The sequence below is a fragment of the Anguilla anguilla genome, chromosome 1 (genome assembly GCF_013347855.1).
Source record: "Anguilla anguilla isolate fAngAng1 chromosome 1, fAngAng1.pri, whole genome shotgun sequence".
NCBI classification, from domain to species: Eukaryota; Metazoa; Chordata; class Actinopteri; order Anguilliformes; family Anguillidae; genus Anguilla; species Anguilla anguilla.
The window spans coordinates 80,690,146-80,713,630 of record NC_049201.1 but is presented as its reverse complement, the minus strand read 5'-3'; the positions used below and the strand labels follow the sequence as shown (position 1 = coordinate 80,713,630).

At 39.3% G+C, this 23,485-nt stretch overlaps 3 protein-coding genes and 1 long non-coding RNA gene across 6 annotated transcripts in view; all 4 read left to right on the top strand.

Moving 5' to 3' along the window:
- LOC118232529 overlaps positions 1 to 23,485 on the top strand; it is a 302,745-nt gene that overhangs the window by 120,705 nt on the left and 158,555 nt on the right. The window lies entirely within an intron of this gene.
- Positions 1 to 23,485, top strand: part of LOC118227262 (myelin-associated glycoprotein-like) — a 63,081-nt gene that overhangs the window by 34,608 nt on the left and 4,988 nt on the right. The gene's annotated exons all lie outside the window — the stretch shown is intronic.
- On the top strand, positions 6,386 to 9,802 carry LOC118227321. Its single transcript, XR_004765245.1, has 3 exons — positions 6,386 to 7,689; positions 8,433 to 8,485; positions 9,537 to 9,802. It is a non-coding gene; the product is annotated as an uncharacterized LOC118227321 (long non-coding RNA).
- On the top strand, positions 9,246 to 23,364 carry LOC118227028. Of its 3 annotated transcripts, none has more exons than XM_035417106.1 (9): positions 9,246 to 9,507; positions 16,824 to 16,907; positions 17,391 to 17,585; positions 18,280 to 18,312; positions 19,639 to 19,750; positions 20,121 to 20,172; positions 21,943 to 22,258; positions 22,554 to 22,758; positions 23,166 to 23,364. In XM_035417106.1, exons 2-8 carry the CDS (start codon positions 16,862 to 16,864, stop codon positions 22,571 to 22,573), a joined length of 774 nt encoding a protein of 257 aa, XP_035272997.1. In that variant the 5' UTR covers positions 9,246 to 9,507; positions 16,824 to 16,861; the 3' UTR covers positions 22,574 to 22,758; positions 23,166 to 23,364. The 3 variants fall into 3 exon arrangements, with proteins under 3 accessions (XP_035272997.1, XP_035272986.1, XP_035273005.1); XM_035417095.1 differs by lacking the exon at positions 9,246 to 9,507 and adding an exon at positions 15,780 to 15,876 and having other exon boundaries at positions 16,853 to 16,907; XM_035417114.1 differs by lacking the exon at positions 9,246 to 9,507 and adding an exon at positions 15,961 to 16,035 and having other exon boundaries at positions 16,853 to 16,907.

The following is a 23,485-nucleotide window of genomic DNA, read 5'->3' as shown; positions in this document are numbered from 1 at the left end:
TAGAATCAGGTGTGTAACTGCTTGGTTGGAACAAAAGCCTGCACCCACACCGGCCCTTTCTGGATAAGATTGAGGACCCCTGCTTCAGACAATACATACCAAGCAAACCGGCCAAATACGGTATCAAAATATGAGCAGCATGTGATGCACAGAACAGCTATGTCTGGAATATGCCGGTGTAAATCCCTGGTAAATCCCTTGGGGAAGCACCTGAAAAAATCAGGGCATGAGGGTGGTACTAGACATGGCTGAAGGACTGAATGGTCATAACATTACATGTGATCATTTTTTCACATTGTATGCCCTGGGTGAGGAACTATTGAAAAGGAAGGTTACCATGTTGGGGACAGTGAGAAAAAACATTAAAACAACAAAAAGATCTTTCTTTCCAATTTTAGGTCAATTCGTGAGATTTTATGGTGATTTGCATATTTTGTAATAGTCGCGTAATAGGTATTCTGGATGTATGGGGTGGGGGGTTATGTTTTATTTAAAGGGCTATTTAGGTATTCAACAAAGAAACATAAAGTACCTGACACAAACTTGTGGTAACAATTTTAATTATAATCATTTTCTGGAGGTTTAAATTGCTGGGGTCAAACCCCAAGGATAATAGGTGTTAGTAAATTTGAAGATAACAAAAGTCAAAGTCAAAGTGTTTTTATTTGTCAAGTGTACAGTATAACACAGGTCATTCTGAGCAAATAAATTCTTATGACATGGCAGGCAGCAACTACGTAAGAGCAAGAGCAAAAATATCAAAAGATATCAAAAATATCTAAAATATACTTAATATTAAACATAGTATTAAATATTAGCAGCAAATAAGTACCAGCCTGTACAGATGGGGGATATGGACAATGAGAATAGGAGTATTAAATATTTAAATATTAATCATATAAAGTGCAGGAGTGCTGATGAATATGTGCATAAGATTGTGATAATGTACATTGAACGTACATTGCATACACAGGAGGTCATGTGATCAATGTGATCCCTGAGATTAATGTTGCTTGTTGGGAAGCCTGATGGCCTGAGGGAAAAAAACTGTTTGTGAGTCTGGTCATCCGTGCCCGGATGCTCCGGTAGCGTCTACCAGATGGCAGCAGTGAAAACAGACCGTAGCCTGGGTGGCTGAAGTCCTTTTATGATTTTCTGTGCTGCGTCTGATTGCCTGGACCATGTGAGGTTATCATTTATGACCACACCGAGGAACCTGAAGGAGACTCTCTCCTCTTCAGCTCTGTCGATGTGAATGGGGGCGTGACCCCCCCCCCCCCCCCCCCCGGCCCCTTCGCTTCCTGAAGTCCACAATCATCTCCTTAGTCTTGCAGACGTTGAGAGAGAGGTTATTGTCCTGGTACCATGTTGCCAAGACGCTGACCTCCTCTCTGTAAGCGGTCTCATCGTTGTTGAAGATGAGACCCAGGATGGTGGTGTCGTCTGCAAACTTGAAGATGGCATTGGAGTGGCCACACAGTCGTGCGTGAACAGGGCGTACAAGAGGGGACTGAGAGTATGCAGCCCTGAGGGCCTCTGGTGCTCAGGGTCAGTGTAGAAGAGGTGAGGTTACCCATTCTCACCACCTGGGGTCTGCCTGTCAGGAAGTCCAGGATCCAGTTGCAGAGGGAGGTGTTAAGACCCAGGTTCCTGAGCTTGGGAACGAGCTTAGCAGGCACAATTGTGTTGAATGCTGAACTGTAGTCTATAAACAGCATCCTCACGTAAGTGTCTCCCTTATCCAGGTGGGAGAGGGCGGTGTGCACTGTCAGGGCGATGGTGTCGTCTGTAGATCTGTTGGGGCGGTATGCGAATTGAAGGGGGTCCAAGGTGTCAGGAAAAAGAGAGCAGATGTGGGTCCTGACTAGCTACTCGAAGCACTTCATGATGATGGAGGTCAGTGCTACAGGGCGGTAGTCATTCCAGCAGGAGATGGCAGGTTTCTTTGGTACAGGAACAATGATGGTCTGTTTGAAGCAGGTGGGGACTGCAGACTGGTTCAGGGAGAGGTTGAATATAGAGGTGAATACCTCCACTAGCTAGTCGGCGCCAGCTGGGGTATATATACAGCTGTGATTATAGCGGAGCTGAATTCCCGAGGGAGGTAGAAGGGATGGACTTTTATAGTTAAGAGCTCCAGGTCTGGTGAGCAGTGTTTAGCGAGTACAGGAGGGTTAACAATATACTCAGTACTCAGTATTTTCAGTACTGAAAGCATGAATAAATTATTGTCCAGTTCATGTTGTATATATGTGGTTTTATGCATTTTTTTCAACAATTAATGTTTCTCAAAAAAAAAAAAAATGGTTTCATAGTTCCATAGTCGTGAAAACATTATTTTTAAAAATATTGGCAATGTATGATGTAATTCATTAATCATTATCATCTGTTTTGCAACCTCTTAAATTTCCCAGTGTGGCAATTGCTGTCTGTATAATTTATTTCTCTTTATGGCATGCTGTGCTTCATTTTGCTCACGATTTATAGTATACCTTTCTCAGACTGCCAGACAGCACAGCTACGTAAGGCCAGTGTCAGGCTCTGTCTGTGGGAGATAGTCGCTACGTATACACGGAGGTAGTTTGCAAAGTGTACCACACTTAGCCGTGCTGCTTAGAAATCAAAAGGAGTTGTATCAAAAGTATCTAAGAAAATATTATATGTAAAGGAGGGTTGCAGGAGACTGGGCTGGATCAAGGAATGGTAGCTGTCCCAATGGGGTTTCGATCAGCACACAGGAGTCAGGAATCTTTGGTTTTCTGTTTATTGAACTTCCAAATAGGTAAATTCTCTAGGCACACACAGGTGTGTGTGTATATGCATGATATAAAAAGGAACGGGAAGAAGAATCATGCAATATACAATTATCACAATTCAACAACAACTATAACAATAACTATAAAATAAAAAGTATCATAATGATCCAAATAATAATCATTAACTGTTCTAAATAATCATTAAAATAGGGAATTAGGATGAAGGTGAAATATCTCTGAATATGGAAAATCAACACAATACGATCAACATTAATGGGGTACGATAAATAAATAATCTTGCAGAAAATGGCTGACTGAAATTCTACCATAGCACAATAGCGCCCTCTTGTAGCGAGAGGTGCGCAGGAAGATAGAAAATGGTGATGCTCATACGGCAACATGTGCTCAGGAATTACTAGCATGATAAAAGGAATGATATGCAGCTATATAGGTACTTGTAGCATTAAGCGCTACATCATAATTATCAAACTAAACAGGTGGTAATTAACAGGCATAGCTGAAAATGATGTGGGTTTGTAAGGAGGGCTAATAGCCACAAACTGGCCAGGCTATGCTATCCAGAGCCAACATATATCTCACCACAGACAGCGTGGCCCACAGTAATCTGCCACCTTCCTTATAACACACAACGAAGGAGCAAAGAAATACATTTCACAAAGAAAAATACTGATTTCAGGAGTAAAACTTCAGAATTTTGCTTTTGGAACAAGAATGTAAAGTATTGCAATTTATTGTTCTTTCTATGCATGAGCAAACAATCTGTTTTTATCTGACACTTGACATGATGTTTTGTTTGACACCTTTGACCCAAATCAGAAATGGAAATACATCATCCTCACCCACAAGCTTTATCTCAATCAGAAGACACAAGCAATCACCCAAAGAAATCAGCAGCATCAGTACTTCCTCTAAATTAAAGTAACTTCATGATGTAACATGGGGGATGACATAGCTCAGGAGGTAAGACCGATTGTCTGGCAGTCGGAGGGTTGCCGGTTCAAACCCCGCCCTGGGCATGTCGAAGTGTCCTTGAGCAAGACACCTAACCCCTAACTGCTCTGGCGAATGAGAGGCATCAATTGTAAAGCGCTATATAAAAGCAGTCCATTATGTATCAATCCAAGTATAACTACTAGTACTGAACATGAGAAAAGTACAATAGATTTCACACATTACTTAACCCTTCACTTTAACAGTTAATGCTTTGTACCAACTGTTACATATACCGTTCGATAAGGAATATAAGCTCGCTCATGGTCACTTTATTTACTCCGCACTATAGTCTGTCATCATATCAACCTTCACCTACATGCCCATTCTGCTAAAAACATATTGTTTCAACAACGCAATTTCATCATTTCATCCTCATTTCTCTCACGCTGTTGTTATTTTCTCATATGCAAAGCCTACTGGGACATATGCGTCTGCTCCTATTCTCCAGTATCAAGTTTTCCGGGTTCTAGCTTAGCAAAACAGTGAAGAGGATTCCCACTTGCAGATAAGCCTGTCAAAATGCCTTATAAACCTTACAAACACTAAAAGCATATCCGCAAAATAACAACGGAGCAGGACAGAAGGGTACACAAGTTGCGACCTAGGGAGCTCTAATTCTACGTGAGTACATACACTGGCCATATACCACCTACGTTTCTGATGCGTTTACACTTACGCATGCCTGCCATCCCAATATAAAGTTCAATGTGGTCACTGTAGTCTGGATCCTCATCCTGCTTCTGCCTCTGATTGTTTTCAACACGGACATGCATATTTAACTAGACAAGAAAGCACGCCCTCAGCCAACCTAAGCCGTGCAGCTCCGGAAGTAAGCTTGCACTGTGCATGTCCTCGTTGTTGAGTGCAAAACATTGAGCTCCCCATTAAACTGAATGGGGAATATCAGACTTTTGAAGGCAAAATAATCTTCCCTGATGGTATTTTGATACTCGATTGAGGAATGTTACGTTTCACATTAAAAGCAGATTGAAAAATATGCATTATGTAATAAAATATGCTCATTCAAAAAAATATTTTTCTAAGACGTCTGGACCAATGAGGTTTTTTTTTTTGGTTGTTGAATCATATGATTTCTGCATTAAATTCAATGGGCAGCAAGCTCTTTTGCCCTCAACAGCTGTCAACATGCGCAATATGTTTCCCGATACTTCCTAGGCTTCACTGATTGGCCACTCCTACCCTCTCCAGTTCCTGTGTACGCTGTATGATTTTCAAAGGCATAAATGACAGTGCTCCGCCTGATTTATTTCCTCCACGCCCTCCTTACGCTCTCTGGTGCAAGAAGGAAGTCACAGGGCAAAGCTGTGGGCCAGTGATGTCACTTTTGGGAATAACTATGTGAATATCCGTGATGAAATATTAAAAAGTATAAGATAGCACTTTAGACACAATTAAAATGAGACTTTAAAAAAGCAACAAAAAAATAAGAAATATGAGTTTCTCTTTCTGGGCAATGTAGTATATGAAAAACACGTTTTCAACGAACAAAAAGTTACACACACATACAAAGCACTGTCTGTAAGTCATTACTTCAAATCTAGGCCTGCCATTAAAAGTATTGATATCAAAACTGTGCCAAGTTACATGAAACAATATTGGCTATCTTAGCTCAGACAAATTAAACAAGCTGTATTCCAAAGCAATGCTACCCAATGTTTACTAAATTATTAAGTTATGAAACATTATGCGCTTCTGTCCCTCCCAGGGATCACCTAGCATGTGACACACAATTCCTCGTATTTCTTCCTTTGCATTGATGATAATTATTTTTTGACTTCAAAAAAAAAAAAAAACCCTCTCATGCCATAGTCTGTAGGATAAAAAACTATTGTCTGTTGGTAGTGAAACAGCTGACCAGGATACTATGGAAAAACATATTTACCCAGCAATGAATTGCCTGGACCGGTTGGTGTTGTTTGAAATGAGAGAAAACATATAGGCTGGGTGTGTCGTGTTTTTTCTGGTTAAACTCCCATTAGTATTTTGATGCTTGGTGGAGCAGTCAGATACTTTGTTTCATGATGACTGGCTGTTGTAGATTAACTTGATTTTATTTTCCTTCATACAGAATGCGCACTATCTTCAGTGAAGGTACTGGGACACAGGAGATTGATCTGGAAAAGAGGATCTGAAAGCAGCCCCTGTTCTTATCAGGGGAGACTACAGCACCCAGGATCAGGAAGAATGGAGAGAACCAGGGGAGAGAGGAATGAGCCAGCTGCTTCAGATCTGGAGCCATTTTCATAAAATATTAAATATTTTGGGAGATACCAGAGGAGAGACCCGTCTGCGTTAAATCCAAGGTTGTTTCCATCAAAGGTTCAAGGTTTCTTTATTCGTATCCAGGGGGAAAAAAAGGAGATGCAGCATTCTACCGGTACAATGGACATCAGAGCAACACAAAACAGCCATACAACACAAAATTCAGCACAAGAAAATTGGTGAAAGTCATTTAAAAAGTCATGAAAACACATCATTGGGAGAAACCTACCAGAGGAGAAAGTCGCCCGCTTCAATTATGGAGCCATTTTCTCGAAAATTTTGGAAGATTATCAAACAAGGTTTCTTTGCTAGTGCACAAGGATGAGAAAAAAAATTATTCAGCGCTCAAGAGTTTAAAATACAAACAGAAAAGTGTCTTTTCTGCTGTTTTAACACAGATTGGCATTGCACACACAGGTGCGGCAGTGGCCGAAAGCCGTTGCTGCTGCTGCTGCTCCATTGACTATATAGTTTACACAGTACCGTCTTCCTATTTTTCTTCTCTATCTGAGATTCTGACAGAAAGAGGAGGGCTAACATGAAAAATATCATAAAAAGAATCCTGTTGGAATCTTACAATGTGTGAAGCTGCATAATTCCCAGTCTGTGCACCTCTAGGAGTAAAAACCATTGACTTGGACAGATTGTTGTCAAATGTGAGTGAGTGTGTCAGACTTTAGTCGTCCTAAAGTCATCTAGTGCATGGGAGGCATAATCTACAAGTCTTTGGACTTATACACACATCCAGACAATAGCATAAAATAATATGCAACACTTTTCCTATTATACTAATTTAAGGCAAAATGTTTCAACGCTTCATTTCTGTTTTTGCCCACCATCTTCAGTGAAGGGACTTCGTACAGAATGGACACAATCTTCAGTGAAAAGACTGGGACACAGAAGATTGTTCTGAAAAGGAGGATCTTATAGCAGCCTCAGATCCTATCAGGGGAAATGGCAGCAGCCAGGATTAGGAAGAATGGAGAGAAAGAAAAGAGCGAAGAGAGAGTCAGCTACTTCATATCTGGTATCATTTTCATCAAACATCTTTGGAGATACCTTCCAAATGGAGAGTTCCATCTGCTTTAAGCCTGGGGTCATTTTCTTCAAAGTACACAAGGAATCATTTTTATTTCAAATACAAGATTCAGTCTTCCAGAGGTAAAACGGACATCAGAACATCACAAAACAGCAATACAAAAGACATCACAATTAAAAGTCAGAAAATAGATAAAAGTCATAAAAACGTCATAAAAACATTTTGGGGAATACTTGCTAGATGAGGAGATCCACCTGCTTAAAATCTGGAGCCATTTTTATGACACATGTTGAATGTTATGTCCATTTCAACAAGTTTCAAACAACAGAAAATGAAAATGAATAAACTTGTCATAAAAAATGGACACAAAGACAACTCCGAAGCTACTGGAACAGTAGAGAAGCAAAGAAGAATTGTGATCGAATTAAATCTACAGGAATCTCCCGATCAAACAGTAAAAGTGCGATATTCAGTTGTCGTACCTTCCATATTTGAAATGGGTTTCTTACGTTATGACGTACAGTGCGTGCGCCGTAGTATATAAAGGATTGCACGAGAGTACAACATCCTTTCTCTTTTAAATACAACAGACAACAGGTGAGTCCCGCTAGTTTTAATAATAAATAATAATAATTAAATCAAAATAATAATTATATTATTCTAAATATGTTGAGAAATGCAGCAGCAGTGAGTACAGCAACGTAGAAAAAGAGAGTAGGGCAGAGCATTGCAGAGCAAGAGTTGGTTTGTGTGTAATTATAGGCATAATATATTGGTATAGACATGTGTACTGGAAGCTAAAGAAAATATAAAATGTCCTGAGGAGTATTAGCGACAACAGGAGCAAAAGAAATGCTGTGTGATGCTCAGCTTTGCCATGCAAAGAACCATCGCCACGTGTTTGAGCTTTTCTCGCCACCATCTGAATTAAGGGACTGGAACAAAAAAAAAAACTTCATAGAAGGGGCACATTGTTGATAAAATGATGTTCTCAAATAAGAGTTTTTACTCTTTTACATCTTAAAATAAATTATACAATTTAAACTTTTTGTTGTGTTCAAGTCCCAATGCTCTGCGCTTATCTACATTGCTAATTTGGATTTCCTGTTTATGGGTCACAAAGTTTAGCAAAATAAGGAAGCCATACATTTGGCTTCAACAAGACAATAAATGCAACAAAAATCTCTTATTTAATTTCTGTGTTAAATTCCTTATTTTGCTCACGTGAAGGTGAGCAGCGCTAGTTGCACTTATTATAAAGCTGTTTGTGTAGTTATTATTTCTTATTTTACTTTTACTCATATTTGAGTGAAAAACAGCATCGTCATCCTCTATTGCAGTGTTTTTTTAAACTGTGCATCAGGAACCTGAATCGGTGGCTGGAGTGTTTGAGGTCAGTCTCCTAACGAGTCGGCAGTCAGCTAGGCTATGTTAGCCTGTGTGTCTGATGGGTCCCTTAAACTACTACATATTTATAATTCTGGTCCCAATATTAGAGAAGTATTTATAATTTGGATCCCAGTATTAGAGAAGTATTTTTAATTTGGGTCCCGATATTTAAAAGCTTAAGTTGGTATTTCATGTTCCGTGTGTGGAAAGAATCGGAGGCCTGACTGGGAGGCTAATATGCTAATTGCTTTGTCTCCTACGGTTAGGCCGCAACTTTTTGTTTATACAGTTATTGATAAGATTCTGTCCACGGCACTTAATTTTTAAATGTAATTCCTCTTTCACTTTTATATGTGAATGAACAACATTATCAACATCCTCTATTGCAGTGTTTTTTAAGATTGTATGTTCATGTAATTCTTTATGATCAGGTAGGACAAAGTGTAGCACAGTGGGTAAGGAACTGGGCTTGTAACCGAAAGGTCGCAGTTTTGATTCCTGGGTAGGATTCCCAGTGTTTTTTAAGATTGTATGTTCATGTAATTCTTTATGATCAGGTAAGACAAAGTGTAGCACAGTGGGTAAGGAACTGGGCTTGTAACCGAAAGGTCGCAGGTTCGATTCCCGGGTAGGACACTTCCATTGTACCCTTGAGCAAGGTACTTAACCGAAATTGCTTCAGTATATATCCAGCTGTATAAATGGATGCAATGTAAAAGTTGTGTAAGTTGCTCTGGATAAGAGCGTCTCCTAAATGCCTGTAATGTAATATAATGATCATAGCTAAATATTTTATTAGCGACTCCAAATAAAGAACCCAAACTTTTTTTTGTGTCCAGTTTCAAGTACTTTGATTACACCAGGCTATGTATACATTGTGTGCAATAAGATAGCCTGAGCTTTTATACGTAATATAAAAACAAGCAGAGACATTTACAGAACTTATACTTAAATGTATGATGAACAAAAGAAAATTAATGCCACAACATATGACTGTGCTGAAAGACAGCTTTGTACTTTCACAAGATTAATTAAGCACAAATTTTCTCTTGCAGAAGATGATTTTTTACCTTCTCTTGCTGATTTCTTCTCATTACATAGGTATGGTTTGATTTTTGCAATGCAGAGTGACTAGAATTATACTGAAACCTTATATTTGATATTTGTCCACTTCAGTCAAATTAAATATTTATTTCAATACTGAGTCCATTCTCTGATTCAGAGTAAAAGAGGCTTGCAACATGTTATGCTCAAAAACACAGGAAAGAACATATTTAATTCAAATAAAATTGTTGAGAAAACATTTTTTGGAACAGTAATGTATTAATAAATAATGTGTGTGTGTGTGTGTGTGTGTGTGTGTATACACAGCTTCAGGTGCAGTAGCTGTGTACTGTATAACGGAATTGCCCTGCAATGTCACTGAGTGCTTTAAAATGAGGGACTCAGAAAACGCCGTTTGCAGCTCCATCCAGCAAACAGAACACTGTAGTATCAGTGGAACCCGCATCAAGCTGAAATGTGAGGCACAATTACAATGCCTCTGCAATGAAGAAGGTCCGTTTGGACTGGATGGTAAGATACAAGCCTACAAGTCTGATGCTGGCTGTATGTAAGAATGGGCTGAGAAGCCATTTAATTTAATTTCATTTAATTTCTATACTTGTTACTGGAACTCCTGTGTTAAGGACTGCTGGTAATGAAAACATTTCCTATTGGCAAATGTGTCTTTATTGTTTTTTTAATTTTTAATTTTTGGTTGGGATTCAATTAACTTCAATAAAATTCAATTAATTGTCCTTAATGTTTTTTTTTAACAATCAAAAGAAACTTGCCTGAGTTTATGAAGAAAAGGTATAATTAAAAAAAAAATAATTGGCAGTTATTGGTCATTAAGAACAACTGTTCATTAAATCCCAGCCTTTGTTTGTTTTTTCTCTCACAATTAACAAAATTATCAGCCCAGATTCCCCTGAGAAATGGTACATATTCCCAATATTCTCAGTATAATGTCCTGTCTTTTTTCTCTTTCTCCCAGAGTTTCCTAAAATCCCTGTAAAAGATCAAAGTAGTAAGTGAAAGCAATTTACATTCACTAAAATGATACACACATCCACGCAATAGCATAAGAATACATGCAACACATTTCCTATTCTGCAAATTTATGGCAAAATGTTTCAACGCTTTATTTCTGTTTTGTGTATAAAACACAATGCCACAGAGTCATTTTCATAATGTTGCATTTAAAATAAAATCCATTCTACAATTGGCACATTCCAACAGCTACATGAGAAAAAAAAGTTCAATTCATGATGTGGCACTGAAAAAGAAGACACCTAGAACCACCAGGTCTGTGTTGACCTACAGCTGAAATGCCAAAGAACTTAACTGGTCATATTCTAACTGTTGCAGGCATTTCCATGGAAAATGAGGTCCATCCAGAGAAAACCAAGCGCGATGAAGGTAATATGTTTGCATCTATACTTCACAAAGGGTGGACAATATTTAATAAAGATGTGTGATTTGGTCTCGAACCTTTGTGCTGTATCAAAACTGCGGTGGGTATGCCAGTACGGAGGACTGGTACAAGAACCAGACAGTGCTTGTTAATTTTTCATAAACAGTGCTTAAATAAACAACAATCTTGACATTTTTCTCCTGTTATAACTGTAAACAGATGAATGTAATAGATGTGCTTTTTTATCGCAGACTACGGAGGGTAGGGGGCAGTGGGAATTGTGCAGAAATCTGGTGCCAGAGTGATGCACTGGTTACCTGCTTTAGAATATCAGGTGATGAACATTTAGTCAAGGGGAAGAGTCATGTGCAACAGAGCAAAGCAGTTGCTCTTATGCAGAGCAGCATACAGTAACCAAAAGTGCAGATCTTTTTGCTGGGAAAGGTCAACAGTATGCATGCCCACAATGTCTCTGCCACTGTACTCAACTGAAGTGAGACACTATTAATGGACTGCAGCAGATTCAATGTTTCACAGATGACCTATCCACACCTGAAGTGCCAGAGAGGAACAACACCAACAGGACCGAGTCATCTGGTAAACCTTTGTTTTTTTTTGTGATTTTTTGCATCAAGCCACCTGTTTGGTTTCTACCAGACAATAAATGCAAAAAAGTTCCCTTGTTTTATTTCTGTATTCAATTTTGGGATAAGTATTAATGACACATTATCTTTGTCTGTTAAAGATGAAATTTAAGTATAGCACAATCGCATGACCAGGCTTACAATGTAAAAAAAACCCAATAAAATAAGCAACTTCAGCTCCCAATGCGGGAAAGATAGAGACCATCAGAGCTACTACCTACCCTGGTCTCAGTGAGGAGGTAGATTTTCCCCTTTTTTGTAAATGGTAGTTTTTTTTTTGTTAAACAGCGCTATTAATTTGTCCCCTGTGATTGAGTGCATAAATGTGTTTTTTTTTTTTTTGTCCAAAGTGTGTGGTATCTGACTGAAATGCCCTTGGTTCAGGTTCCAGCATGACCCCACTGCAGATTGCGTTTGCTGTTGCTGTTCCTGCTGTTGTTGGTGTTGGTGCCATTGCATACTACGTCTGGAAGGCCTGTCGAAAGCAGGGGTAAGCAATTCCATTTCTGCAGGGCTGGTATCTATACAGGTTTTCATTATCACCAGTTACACTGGCCAAATATATAGACTTTTTTGGGTGGGGGGGTGGGGGTTGGGGTGGTTGGGGGGGTGGGAGCGGATGTGTGGATGCGAATGGTGTTTACATCATCTAATCCCATGGTTCTCAATCTTTACCCTGTATATACTTGTTTATGTTCTAACCTCAAATGCAATTACAGAATTTTATCCTGTTCATTTATAATTCTTGATTAGGGGCTTTTCAGGTTTAGATGGATTATTGTATTTATCCTCTTAAACCACATCATATCTCAAATAGCTATGCATGCCGTGTCCCATGTTCACATTGTGCTTATTGTGCTGTATTGCAAGCAGTTACATGAAAAGAAGTAGCGGTTTTCTTCACTGATCAAATTAAAAACTGTGTTGAATCAATAGGCTCCTAATTAGGTCCTTAATTCGTTGTTCAGGCACAGGGACGCAGAGCAGGAAGAGAGAGACCCACAGGGACAGCCCCTGGCACAGGACCAAAATATAATGGAGCTGGAAGACATGAATGGAGATGGGCAGGGGGAAGGGGAGGGGATTGGGCAGGGGGAGGGGGAGGGGGAGGGGGAGGGGATTGGGCAGGGGGAGGGGGAGGGGGAGGGGGAGGGGGAGGGGGCAATTTGGCACAGCTGTATATAAATAGTAGAAGGTGGTGTTTGTTTTATTTTTTTGTTTAATAAATCATGTAAAATTGACAGCCTTGGACTCCGTGGATGATTTCTGTAATGTACATCAAAACACCTACTCCCACACCTGTAGTGTATGGAAGAAAATAACGTTACAAAAGAACACATCAAATGTAACGGATTTATCAGTATATATATATATATATATATATATATATATATCAGTCAATTTATCAATCAATATATTTGACTTTTTCAACATTGAACTAAATATTTCATTTAATTTATTTGCCTTTAGTTTTATAGTTTTGAGTTCACATCTCAAAAATTTAACTTCCCAAAATTCCAATTTTAAAAAACTAGAAATTCATGTTCCATTTCATGTTTCATGTTCCATGAATAAAAAATAAAATAAAATAACTATTTAATTAATTTTTTTTTTAAAGTTGAATTTGTGGGCAGGCAGTACAGCCCTAATAGTATTTCAGGCAAAGTGTTGCACAGTTTAAGTCTGCAGTGAGATCTTTTGGGAAACTCAACAGGCTTTGTGGATCAATAGGATCTGCATTACCTGCTGGAACCCTGCAAGTTTTCAGTCTTGGGTCTGGTGGTAGAGCCAGTTTTCAGTCTTTGCATAAGTTTACCTGCACTGCCAGGGAGGTGCCATTTTCAGCCTTGCTCAGGGACACTTTGACACGCCCAGGGTGGGGATTGAACCGGCAACCCGCCGCCTGCCTGACAACCTCCTGAGCTATGTCGCCCCAATTATTATTATATAATAATATAATATAATATAATCAATATGCACACTTCATACTTACATACATATTTGCATACATACATACAGGCTTCTGTGTATGAGGTGTTAAGACAATGGGGTGGTCTAAGGACTCATGACTGAGCATAGCGTACCAGCCACAGAAAGTTGGACTCTGCCTTGATGTTTATGACCATGGCCTTCACTCCACACATCACAGAGATTTTGTCCATGTCGTCCTGAACCATGCAGCCTGAGTTTCTGCATGTGTCCCCCTGTGCAATGTTGTAATTCAGGTCCGTACGGTTTCTGTAGTCAGGATCCTCCTTCTGTTTCTGTCATTTCCAAAGGTATATATATAATGCTCCGAAAGCCACTTTCATTTCTCCACCAGTTCAGACAGATGCTCTCTGGTGCCACCATGTGTTCAAAAAAGAAGTGATGGAGATAGCCTGTCTCTTGCTGGTAAGGACCGGTGACTTTTGGCTTGGGAATAACAATAGGAAGCTCTGTGTCAAAAAAAAAGGTCAAAAAATGTGTTCTCGTAAATACTAATCTTGCAAGTGGCTAGTCAATGATGCTTATTATTTTTACTCACACACAAAATAATTACCAATGTTAGGAGCAGCATAAGCTATTTCAAATGATGCAAATTATCACTGATCAACTGTGTTCTAATTTATATTTCTGTTTCTGAGTTTCTGCTCACATGAAACTTCATCCTACCAAATGACAAGGTTTATAAGTGTCCATAATTGCCAAGTTGTATGCATTGCTACATTTTCCAAAATGCAAATTTACTATTTCAATTTAATTAATTATAATTGTATTATGCTTATTCAAAATTAATATTAAAACAAATCAAGAAAAAATATGTCTTTATCCCAGACAACTTCATTATCTCTCGAAAATATTTCTAGACCCCACACTCCTGCCAGACTCCTCTCTTCAGCGGCATCTGGGGACCTGGCACACCCCACCCTCACCACCCCCCACCCCCCAATTCAACAACCCCCACCTCCGAAGGGACACTGCCCATATTATGATGTAGACTGACAATTGGCTTCTTCAGATGGTTCCCCTGACTGACTATATTACCTTTCTTTTTCTCTTTCTTTCTTTAGATTTCCCTTTGAATCGTGGTATAGCTAGTGTGGTGCCAGGAAGGTAATTGAGGAGCTGTCCACTAGAGGGCAGCACTATGGCGCATTAGCTAACGACTGGGCCTAATTAAAAGACCTGATTGTATGCTCTGGGGAGGTGGGATTTTTCGATTTTGTGTATGGTCTTGCAGTGGGTGTTTGCTTTCTCTTTGGGATTTTGTATTTTTGCTGGCTTCTTGAGGAAGTTTTGGTTTCCTGGTTGGTTAGTCTGTGGAATAAAGAACTACTCTCTGTAGGTAGTGAAACAACTGAAATGTATTTTCCTCAGCAATGTATTGTCAGTTGGAATGGTTCACACGCTAAGTCAGTTTCTTGAATTGAATAATCAGTTCCTTATTGGGTATATCATGTGTTTATCTGGTGAAACTCTCATTAGCCTTTTGATGCTTGGTGGAGCAGTCAGACACTTGGTTCATGATGACTGGCTGTTGTAGGAGAGAGGCACCTGCTTCAGATATGGAGCCATTTTCATTTAATATTTTGGGATGTATTTACAAGAAAAGAGATCCACCTGCTTCAGATCTGGGGCCATTTTCATCAAACCTTTTGGGAGAATCTTACAGGAGGAGAGACCTGCCTGCTTCAAATCCAGGGTTGTTTTCATCAAAGATTCGGGAGATGCAGCTTTCCACAGGTACAATGGACAACAGAGCAACACAATACAGCAATACAACACAAAAGACATCACAAGACAAGGTATGAAATAGGTGTGAGCAATTTAAAAAGTAATAAAAACACATTATTGGGAGAAACTTACTAGAGGAGAAAGCCATCTGCTTCAAGCCTTTTTCATATAAAATGTTGCAGATATGTCCTTAAAAAACATGGATCTGGGACTACACAAGAATATTCCGATAAGACCAAACCAACAAAATATAAATAAAATAAAGACATTTATTAAAAAATAAGACATAGAGACAACACTTATGCTACAGGAAATCTAATGGAGAGAAGGAAAGATTAATTTTGATCGAATTAAATCAAAATTTCCCACTTAAACACTAAAAGTATAATTATTATGCCACTCCTCGCATATATATGAAAGTGTTTTCCAGATGAAACAAAGAAATTCATATTTTTTGCACTTTTGCCATGTTGGAACTGAATGGGCTGGATTCACAGATTATGTAATCACGTGGAAGGATAACGCATGCGCTCACAGAGGTTTCTGCAGAAGAAGGTCCGTGAAGGACATGTGAAGGTGAGCGGCGCTAGTTGCACTTATTATAAAGCTATCTGTGTGGTTATTATTTATTTTTTCACTTCCATATTTGAGTGACCAACAGCATCGTCATCCTCTATTGCAGTGTTTTTTTAAACTGTGCATCAGGACCCAGAATGGGTGGCTGGAGTGTTTGAGGTCAGTCTCCTAACGAGTCGGCAGTCAGCTAGGCTATGTTAGCCTGTGTGTCTGATGGGTCCCTTAAACTACTACATATTTCTAATTCTGGTCCCAATATTAGAGAAGTATTTATAATTTGGGTCCCAGTATTAGAGAAGTATTTTTAATTTGGATCCCGATATTTAAAAGCTTAAGTTGGTATTTCATGTTCCGTGTGTGGAAAGAATCGGAGGCCTGACCGGGAAACTAATATGCTAATTGCTTTGTCTCCTACGGTTAGGCCGCAACTTTTTGTTTATACAGTTATTGATTAGATTCTGTCCATGGCACTTCATTTTTTTATGTAATTCCTTTTTCACTTCCATATTTTAGTGAACAACAGCATCGTCATCCTCTGTTGCAATGTTTTTTATGCATCGGAACTGAAATTAGCTGGCATTTGAGGATGGTGCCGGAAGGAGCCGACAGTCTGCTAGGCTATTGTAGCATATGTGTTTGATGGGTCCCTAAAATTACTACGTATTTCTAATTTTGGTTCCTAGATTGTACGTTCATGTAATTCTTTATGATCATAGCTAAATATTTTATTAGCAACTCCAAATAATGAACCCAAACTTTTTTTGTGTCCAGTTTCAAGTACTTTGATTACACCAGGCTATGTATACATTGTGTGCGATAAGATAGCTTTTACATGTAATATAAAAACAAGCAGAGACATTTACAGAACTTATACTTAATTGTATGATGAACAAAATAAAAAATTAATGCCACAACATATGACTGTGCTGAAAGACAGCTTTCACAAGATTAATTAAGTGCAAATTTTCTCTTGCAGAAGAAGAAGATGCTGATTTTTTGCCTTCTCTTGCTGATTTCTTTTCAACACATGGGTAAGGTTTGATTTTTTCTTTAAGTGCAATTCAGAGTGACTAGAATTATACTGAAACCATATATTTGATATTTGTCCACTTCAGTCAAATTAAATATTTACTTCAATACTTCAATACTCCACTCCATTCTCTGATTCAGAGTAAAAGAGGCTTGATGTTTGACTACATGAGACAGGTAGTCCAGCGGTGTGTCTCCCCAAAAGTTAAAAAATGAATCTTATGCCTATGGAATTGATTCTGTTATTTCCATTTACACCATAACATCGGACATAATTGTGTCATACAGTCACCTCCAAAACTGCAGGCACCCATGATAAAAGGGAGCAAAAAGGCTGTATAAAATGGCACGAGTTGTCTGCAACATGTTATGCTCAAAAACATGAGAAAGAAAATCTTTCATTCAAATAAAATGGCTGAGAAAACATTTTGTAAAAATATTTTGCATGTGCGTGTGTGCGTGCGCATATTTTTCCTCTATTTCAGAAGCAACACCTGAGATCTGTAAAAAGGAATGGCGGTGTGATGCTCCTGAATGTTTTGAAATAATGGGGTCTCCAGAACCAGCTTGCCCCTCCACCAGTCACACAGATCTCTGCAGATTTAATGGAAGTTGCATTGAGTATAAATGCAAGGCAGCTTTAACCTGCCAATGTGAAGGAAGTCCAGTTAAATTGGCAGGTAGGATATCAATCTGATACCAACCTTACTTCCATTCTGTTGGGCTTAGAGGCTGTATCATTTCTGTTCTTTCCACTGGAACTCCTCTGTTAAGGGATGCTGGTAATCAGACGTGGGAAACCCGGCTTCAAAGAGTAAAAAGACTGACCATGTATTTGCTCCACCAACATGCACTAAACCAGCTGATTACAATAATTAGTTCTCCTATCATACTGAAGAGTTATGCTAATTAGAATCAGCTGGTTTAGTGCATTGTGCTGGAGAAAATACACGGTCAGTCTTTTTACTCTTTGAAGCCGGGTTACCCACCTCTGCTGGTAATGAAAACATTTCTTACTGGTCTTTATTGTTCTTTCATTTTGGTTCGGATTCTATTAACATTTGTCCTTAACTTTGTGGAACAATTTAAAGCAAGTTTATTTTTATTTTTATTTTTTTTAATTTATTGTTTGGCTAATTCAGCAATCAAAAGAAACTTCCCAATCTGAGTCTATGAAGAAACGGTATAAATTATTGCATTGAATTTACAGTCATTGGCCATTAAGAACAATTGTTGATTGAATCCCAGTCTTTGTTTGTTTTTTCTCTTACAATGACCAAAATTAGCTTCATATACAGCCCATATTCCCCATTGAAATGGCACATATTCCCAATTTACCCAAAATAATATCCAGTTTTTTGTCTTTTTTCCCAGACTTAACCAAATGCCCTGGAAAACATGTAGAAAGTAAGTGAAGATATTCAATCATCAAAATGATACACACATCCACAAAATAGCATAAAATAATATGGAACACTTTTCCTATTATACTAATTTAAGGCAAAATATTTCAACACTTAATTTCTGTTTTATGAATAAAACAAATTAGACAAAATTAGACAAATTAGACAAAAGTACCTCCTGCAGCAGAAGACTTAAAAGATAGAAACCCTCAGAGCTACGAGCATCCAAAGATTCAATGAGGAGATAGATTTCTCCCCTTTTTTTGTAAAATGTTTTTTTTCTTTGTTAATTGTGGTTTTTGGTGTAGAACTCCATGGCTGGAATACTGAGCAGGCACATGTTTTAGATCTCAAAGTTCTCAAAGCTGCTTCTTATACTGTGCTAACTACTGCCCATCCTAAAGAGCACCTGGAACTTGCTTGCAGCGCTCTGAAAAAGTATTTGCCCCCTGCATGATTCCTCTATTATTGCATATTTGGCACACTGAATGATTTCAGATATTTAGACAAAATATAATGTTAGACAAAGGGAACCTGAGTAAACAAAAAACACATTTTCTGATTTATAATTTAATTTATTTAATTTAAAAAGCAATAAAACACCATAACTTTGCCCCTTGAACTTAATAAGTGGTTGCACAACCTTTAGCAACAATAACTGCAATGAAGCGCTTCCCATAATTTGATAAGAGCTTTGCACATCACTGTGGAGCAATTTTTAAAAAATATATGTTTTTTGGGTTTTTCCTTTATTTGGACAGTGTAAAGAGACAGGAAGAATTAGGAGGAGAGACACGCAACAAAGATTGGCGGTTGGATTCGAACCGCCAACATTACTCATATTGTTCACACGGTTAGCACTCTACGGGCTGTGCCACTGGAGGCCCCACTATGAAGGAATTTAAGCCTACAGGCTGCTATAATGCCTGGCTATGGCTGAATCTAACATAGCATCCAATGCAATTACTTGGTTGATTGAGTAAATACACATGTGTGGTATGGGTGTTTGATTACTTTTCTCATTAAAGAAATGAAATAATTTTTTTTTTTTTAAAGCTTTTTGTGTTCACACAATTTCCCTGTCTAATACACTTTGTCTAAAGATCTGAAACCATTCAGTGTGACAAATATGCCATAATTGAGGAAATCAGGAAGGGGGAAATACTTTTTTATGATAATGCACCTGTAGATTTTAATATCATGACCCAGTGCAGCACTTCCATATTATCCAATTCTGAAAAAAAAAAAAAAAAAAACTTGAAATGTCTTTTTGATGCTTATAAATATGCCTCCCTTTTTTGCTGTATCTAACTGAAATTACATTGTTCAGGATTCAGTAATGGCTCATGGCAGTTTGGTCATGCTGCCGGCACTGCTGCTGCTGCTGTTGTTGGTCTTGCTGTCATTGCTGCTGCCGCCATGACAATGGAATGCTCCATCAGGTAGCCCCATTCAAAAGTTGTGGTGGACAATTACATTTCTGCAGGGCTGGTGTGTGTGCAGGTTTTCATTGTTACCAATTACGAATAATTTGTCTTGAAATATATGATGTTATTGTTACGTCCCCTACCTCCACCTGCACTACTCAGGCAAGCAGAGTCAGGGGATTTTCAGCAATGCACAATTTAGATTTTTTGAATAGATTTGGGGACACTTAGTGATACCCGGGTAGGCTGCATACAGTTAGCTTAACAGATCTTTAGTGGTTCTGCATATCTCCCTCAGAATTTTCACACTTGTGGTCAGGGAGAGTTTGATCCAGGACATGTATACGTGCTGTACTTCAGCAGTAATGTTGCTTTTTGTTTTTAGGAAAAACAGAGGCAGCCTGTGTTCTGGATGTAGAAGGAAGGACACTGAGAGGGTAAGTCTGAGCCATGTGTTACATGAGCATGAACAAACAGACACATACACATACACATACACCACACACGCACACACACAGGCACACATACACTACACACACACACACACACACACAGGCACACATACACCACACACGCACACACACAGGCACACATATGCTACACACACACACACACAGACACACATACACTACACACACACACACACACACACACAGGCACACATACACCACACACGCACACACACAGGCACACATATGCTACACACACCCACCATAAACATATACACACACACACACAAACAAAGACACACACCATATGCACACACACACACACACACATACACTACACGCACACACACACACCACAAACATGCACACATGCACCACACACACCACACACAGATACACAAACACACACACTCACACAGACATACATGCCCATATGCATATGCACACACACCACACACACACTTACACGTGCACACATGCACACACACCACACACGCAAGAATGCACACACATACGGTCACCACAAGCAAATACACACACAGAAAAACACCACAAACACACACATACACCACACACACCACACACAGACACACAAACACACACACTCACACACACATACATGCCCATATGCAAATGCACACACACCGCACAAACACACACTTACACGTGCACACATGCACACACATCACACACGCAAGAATGCACACACATACGCTCACCACAAACAAATACACACACAGACAAATAAACACCACAAACACACACAGACACATACACTACACACACACACACACACACACACATGTGAATACACATACACCACACACACTAACATGCACACATGCCCATACGCGCATACATACACACCACACACACACACACACACACACACACATACGCGCACATGCACACACACACCACATACACTTACACATACACACATGCACAATGCTCAATGATGAGTTTGGTGTAAAATGCACAAAAGTACTCAAGTGATCATCTGTCACTTTTTAATGATGACTATTAGAAGAAAGGTTATGTGACACTCACGTATAAGAAGGGAAACAATGCTGATCCAGGTAACTACAGGCCAGTCAGTTTAACATGCATGACATGTATACTGCAATCTATCATTAAGGACAAGCCAGAATTACTCCTTCATTTTTTTAAGATGTTAAAAATAGCATCCTAAGGGATAGCCAACATGATTTTTGCAAGGGAGATTTATGTCTGATAAATCTCTGGGACTTCTCTGAGGAAGCTACAGAAAGTGTTTTGATTCAAACTAGGATTATTTACAGTATTTGCGCTTCCAAAAAGCTTTTGATAAAATATAACGACAGGCTCATTGTCAAAGTGAGGTCAGTAGGAATTAAAGGAGTTATTTCAAAGTGGATCAGAATTGACTCCAGAGTGGTACATAAAGAGCAATGATAGCACAGGACCGTAGAATCTGGAGTCCAAAAGGATTAGTGCTGGGAATTCTGCTTTTCCTTATTTACAGAAATGATTTTGATTGAGACAGTGATGGGGGGTCTTAAGGCAGGATTGTTTTATAGAGTAACAAAATGAGAATGTGTTCATTTAGAAAAAAAGATTAAGGAGTGGTACTTGACACAAGCTTATCAGGATCAAGGAATTGTGCTGATCTGTAAAAATGACCAACATGATGCTGGGATATGTACAGTGCTTAATTTGTGAGCCAGAATTTGTCAGGACTGAACAAATTCTAACTTGCACACCCTGGCAACCACCCAGCAGGGGGACCCAGAGCTGGGAGAGACAGGCCCACAGACATCGCCCCTGGCAGAGGGCCAAGTGGAAGTGGAGCTGGATGACATGAATGATGCCTCGATCAAGAACTCCCCCCGGCCCGTGGAGACACAGGGCCAGGATGCCTCTGATGGGGCCGCAGGCCGAGGGGCCGGCGTGGTCCATTCACAGGTGGCACCGAAGAACAAAACCAAGAAGGGGAAGGGCGAGGATGGGGAGGGGCATGGGGAAGGGCCCCCCCGTGTTCTGCATCCAGAGGAGGAGCCATTGGTCACAGGGGAAATGGAGGGAAACCCAGAATGTGAGTAATCCACCATCATCTTTATTCCTTCTTGCCTCCAGCTGGTACGGGAGGTACCGCCCACAGAATTTGAACTCGTCTCCAATTCAGAATGCATTCAAACCTTTAGGACAAACACACCCAATGTTCGAACTCAGAGAATCTAGGGTATTCTTCTGAAGCTAACAACACCCCCTTTCTCCTTGTCAGCTGTTCTTTAAGCTCAGGGCAATAAATACAAAAGGAGCCTTCTCTACGCCTGTTCACTCATTACACTCTAAACCACATCATGAGCTTATTTTAATATTTTACACAGCTGACTGGATTTTGGTTTAAGACCTCCCCAGAGCTCCTATCAATGTGCACGGCACTGGGATTACACTTTTGCACAGAGGAAAGGAGAGCCCCCTACTGGCCGACCAACACATCATCCAGCAGTGCCTTAGTTTTCCCAGGAGGTCTCCCATCTGAGTATTAACTGAGCTGATATCTGCTTCCATCAGCAGGATAATATGAGAAAGGTACAGGGCGTTATGACTATTGGCTATACCAGCTTCAAAGCTGATATTATGCTTTGTGCGCTTTATGCTGCATTATTATTATTTTTAAACCTCAATGAGAGTCTTGTATGCTGTGTCTATGACCCGACCTATTTTTATAAACCATTGAACCATAACCGCAACCATCATGCAATACACCTAGGAAAGTGTTTACAGAAAAAATTGCTTGACAGATGGAGTGCATTTCTTGAACTGACTTGTACTTACAGTATGGGCCTATACAGTACAGCATATTTCCAAATTATTAATTTAGTGTTGATTAATTATCTAAAATATTTTCAGAATATTTTCTAAATTTCACAAAACAGTACATTTGTGATGTGGAGCCATCTTGTCTTTGAAATAATGTATTTATGCTGTAACTGCAGGAAGAAAATGGGAACATCACCGGATTGGATTAACTTGCCGTGAGACGTGATGAACATGTCATGCACTGAGGCCTCCTGTACTTCTATGAGCATCGCTGCTGATTCCAGCATCTATGAACATCCCTAGCTCAGTGATTTAATTGCGTTGATGTTGTCATGAAGTTGTCCTTTTGTATTCTGTCATTATGTGAACCCTGGCTGCAAACAAATTCTCCCTAGTGGGACAATAAAGATAATCTTGAACCTTGATAACCGAATGAGCCATCCAGTAGCTGAGGACATCTTTTTAAAATGAACTCAATGCTGATAAAATATACATA

Bases quoted from the DNA above. Each gene is read 5' to 3' on its own strand.
- LOC118227028 (XM_035417095.1), top strand. From the start codon at position 15,826: ATGCGCTCACAGAGGTTTCTGCAGAAGAAGGTCCGTGAAGGACATGTG. The intron at 15,877-16,852 runs GTGAGCGGCGCT...TTTCTCTTGCAG, and splicing joins TCCGTGAAGGACATGTGAAG to AAGAAGAAGATGCTGATTTT. The intron at 19,751-20,120 runs GTAGCCCCATTC...TTTTGTTTTTAG, and splicing joins ACAATGGAATGCTCCATCAG to GAAAAACAGAGGCAGCCTGT.